Below are 3,999 nucleotides of genomic sequence, written 5' to 3'. Positions count from 1 at the left end.
AGTTACCGAGTTATGTGTGCATACATAATTGGAAGAAGCCACTTCTGTTTTGTCCACGTGGCACAAACTTCACACAAAACTCGATTATAGTAAAATCGAGTTTTTTAATATAACTCGATTTCCCTTTGTCGAGTTACAAAAGATGGGCATTTCCCTATATAGTTTGGGAGAAAGGGCATAATGCTGCTATTTTTGCCCAAACAGGGCATTTCCCAATTTTGTCCCAACTTATCCTATAAAATATTTTAAATTATATTAACCTATTGTATATCTTAAATCATTATAAAATTAGATCAATAAATAAATGAGTATTAGTCTTTATTAATAATTAATCAAGTTGTGTCAATAATTGTTTGAGTCAAAAAAGTAACGTATATACTGACGTACAATCTTTTTTGGTAGAAACGTACAAGTTAATCCTTCTGCTTAGGAGAGCAACACCTTCTCCAATCTTGTACTTTAAAATTAAGATGTACTATAATGTGTCGTCACATAGAAATTAGAAATGAGCACTATGAAATAAACATTATAAAAGACCTGAAGCAGTCAAACAATACTAGCGTGGGTGACACATGCAAGGCACGTACTACCTATTGAGTAAAAATTAAGATAAAATTTTATTTGAAGAAAAATGAACTATATACATAAAAAATGTATGTCATACAAAGTTAATCTCATTCGTATAAGAATTTTGATACCTATATTAGTAAAGGCAATATCCACTCATTAAAAACTTCTATGAATAATAACAAATATTATCATTTTTAAAAATAAGCAATTGAGTTTTGTTAAAACCTTGTTACAATATTTAAATTTTTGCATGAATGATGTCATATGCCTGCAACTGAAACTCTTCATCAAATACCTTCAACCATACATGAGTCTAGGTGCAATCTTTAGCTTAATTAGTTTTAATGAACACCCATTTTAGGCAAGATTGGGGGGGGTTTGTGAGATAAACAAAAGGCAAATAAATAAAATACCTTCTATTACCATTCCAACTTTCTAAGCATTACTACTATCTAAACCAAAATATGTGAAAAAAAAAATTTGGGATGTTAAAATTTAGTGGGAGTATTTAGACATTACAAAATGGAATATTTTAAGAACCATAAGCTTTCATTAGGGCTTAATTGATAGAATAACAATATGACATATTTGTTATTTTCCAAATATTAGGGGTGAAATTGCCTTGATTTTAAAGTTTAAGGAGGAATTGTGAATTACCCCAAACATAAAAATGAAAGTATTTTAATCCTAAGTTTTTGTTTTGTTTATTTAAATTTGTGTGTGTGTGTGTGTAAACTATGTGTTTTTACTTAAAATGGTGCAAAAAGAAAAAAATACAACAATCAACTAAAAAAACTGCACATGAAACAATGAATTTTGGCTCAAAAAAATAGACTAATAAAAAACAATTTCTAGAAACACAAAGAATGGCACAACATTTTATAATACCTTTATAATTTGTTATATTTTACTTTAACTTGTAGAAAATTGACATTTCAACAATTGTGAAAATATTGTGGAAAACAAGATGTCTTAACATTTTTCCCAAGAGAGATGTGTTTACAACATTTCATTACAAATCTTAGTAAGTTGTTACGGGTTGTTATTAGTAGGAAAAAAATAATTTCTTGGTATCTTTAAATTAGAATAACAATTTACCACTCAAGATTTGTTATTATATTTTGTGGATGTAGTATTTTTTTTTTTTTTTTTTTTTTTTGCAATACTTTATTTTTAGTTATGGTAATAGTATTAAATACTAAGTGTTATGGTCTATATATTTCTACAATACTTTTCAACAAATCTTCAATTGTAAGTTCTTAATAATTCTAATTAAACCTACCACTAAAATTATTTTTCCCATCGATTAGTAAATAATAACTTATTACTTAAGATTTATTGTAAAATGTTATAGGCATAATGTATATTTTTTAATGTTAAAAATTTTCATTCTCATCAAACTCAACTTTTTGGCTTGTTACAAAAGGCAAAGGGTTGAATAAATCAAATATATGGTAGCTAGAGCTATTGGCCTTTTTATATAGTTTGTAGGCATCGTAGTGTCAAAGTGATACAGAATAGACAACTAATGAATAATGGCTAACAATAGAGGAAAAAAGTGTCAAAAGAATACAGAATAGACAACTAATGAATAATGGCAAACATTAGAGGACAAAAGCAGAGAAGCAACTAATGAATAATGGCAAACAATAGAGGAGAAAAGCAGAACAGCAACGATGAAGAAAGTTAAAATTAAAAAAGAAGAATTTCATGTCCTAAGAGTTAGGTTGATTTGTCCAATGTGATGCTAAATCAGCTAGTGCCTTTGTAGAAGACCCGTTTGGACTAAGTGCTTTCTCAGCAGCAATCTTTAGGTCTTTATACGACTATGAATTTTCTTCCCATCTTCTCCGACCATAAGACTATTTATAACTTTTGCAATTTCCTCTCGATCCACTAGGTTTTTTTCGTTAGCTTTTGGTCTTAATGCCACTTTTAGATCCTCAGTTAATAATAATGCATTCATTCTTTGTTCTGCGAAAAGTGGCCATGAAATTAATGGTATACCTTGCATGATACTCTCTAGAGTTGAATTCCAACCACAGTGACTTAAGAAACCCCGTGGAACGTGGCTAAGGACTTGTGCTTGTGGTGCCCAAGAAGGGCACCACTAGGCCTTGTTCTTTAGTCCTCTCTATAAACCCTCCTGGTAAGAAGGAAAGAGGGTTGTTGCCAGGGTTTGGTCACTAAAATATGCAGCTTGAGCCGATTCATTATTTGGGCTTCTACCACCCATAAGAACTTTTGCTTACTCAATTTAATCCTAGAGCTAACTCTTTCATTTGGTCATAAGAGAGGGTCCCACACTCCAAAGCAAACAAATAGGACTGAGCCACGTGGTTGATTGTCCAACCATCTTAAACAGTCTGACCCTTCAACCGGTTTAGTTGAACCACTTTGAATGATGGATCCAATTGTATAAATTGTGCCACTCTTAGCTTCTTCATCTTCCAATGCTTTTATAACATTTCCATCCAATTCCATGAAGGTATTAACAATAATACCCTCAACTAATCGCATCCATTTGCGCCGCGAAGAAACAATTTGTACAACTCAGTTGTTCGATCTTGAATCGGGTCTAGAAGATCTCGACCGTGAATAGGCACGCCCCCGGAAGTTTCACTGGTTCAGGTAGATCTCTATACTCGCATGAAACTGTCTCATCCAACTTTGGCAAATGCAAAACCAACGACACAACCATAGCATTTGTTGGGTAGAAAATGTAGGGCGAGACTTTGAGCTCCTTAGCAACATCAAGAGCATCCGTCCCAAAAAGATCAACCACTAAAGCAACTAACGAGTAGTTGCAACCAGTGTCGTTAACACATCACGAAGAGGTGGTAGTGAACGAGTCATGGTGAGAGTAATTTGGATCCCAGGCTTTACTCCTCCGAGTTCCTCCAAGCTCACTGGAGGAAGAAAGACATGGTCGATGTTAGTAGGGAGGGCTTGAAGGGCTTCTTTCATGGCTTTGGATGGAGACCAATTGTGGAATGATGCATGTGATGTGGAAGTCGTGGTGAAGAAGAAGTAGCTTGGCAACTCAACAAGAGGGATGAGATGTCCATTCCAGGACTTGGTAGAATAGCTATGTGTGGTTTTTGTTCATATAGATTTTGAAGTGATGGCCTTCGAAAGAGTATATACTATGTTTTTTTTTATTTATTGGTATTTTGGGGAGGTTGTTTGGTTAATATAGGTGTTTGGACTTGGCTCTTTCTCTCACTGATTCAAAGTCTTGGTCATTTATTTTTTTTTTGTCAAAATTCATTCGCTGAATGGGGTTGTTGGCTGACTATACGCGTATGATAATTTGATTGTTTGACTTAGTTGACTTGAAGATGAAATAATTGGAAATTAGAGGGATAAGTACAAAAGAAGATATATCTATATATATATATATATAATTGGCACATAAACGTAATTGCG

The 3,999-nt window shown here is 33.0% G+C and overlaps 1 protein-coding gene across 1 annotated transcript; it reads right to left on the bottom strand.

Moving 5' to 3' along the window:
- Positions 1 to 2,635: 2,635 nt before the first annotated feature.
- Positions 2,636 to 3,548, bottom strand: LOC112038843 (hydroquinone glucosyltransferase). The gene is given in 5 exon segments (XM_024071696.2): positions 2,636 to 2,874; positions 2,876 to 3,092; positions 3,095 to 3,178; positions 3,181 to 3,372; positions 3,375 to 3,548. Coding segments are annotated over 5 exon segments (708 nt in total). The 5' UTR covers positions 3,538 to 3,548; the 3' UTR covers positions 2,636 to 2,822.
- Positions 3,549 to 3,999: the final 451 nt, after the last annotated feature.

Source organism: Quercus suber, unplaced genomic scaffold (genome assembly GCF_002906115.3).
Source record: "Quercus suber isolate HL8 unplaced genomic scaffold, Cork oak 2.0 scaffold_646, whole genome shotgun sequence".
NCBI classification, from domain to species: Eukaryota; Viridiplantae; Streptophyta; class Magnoliopsida; order Fagales; family Fagaceae; genus Quercus; species Quercus suber.
This window is presented reverse-complemented; position numbering and strand designations above follow the sequence as displayed.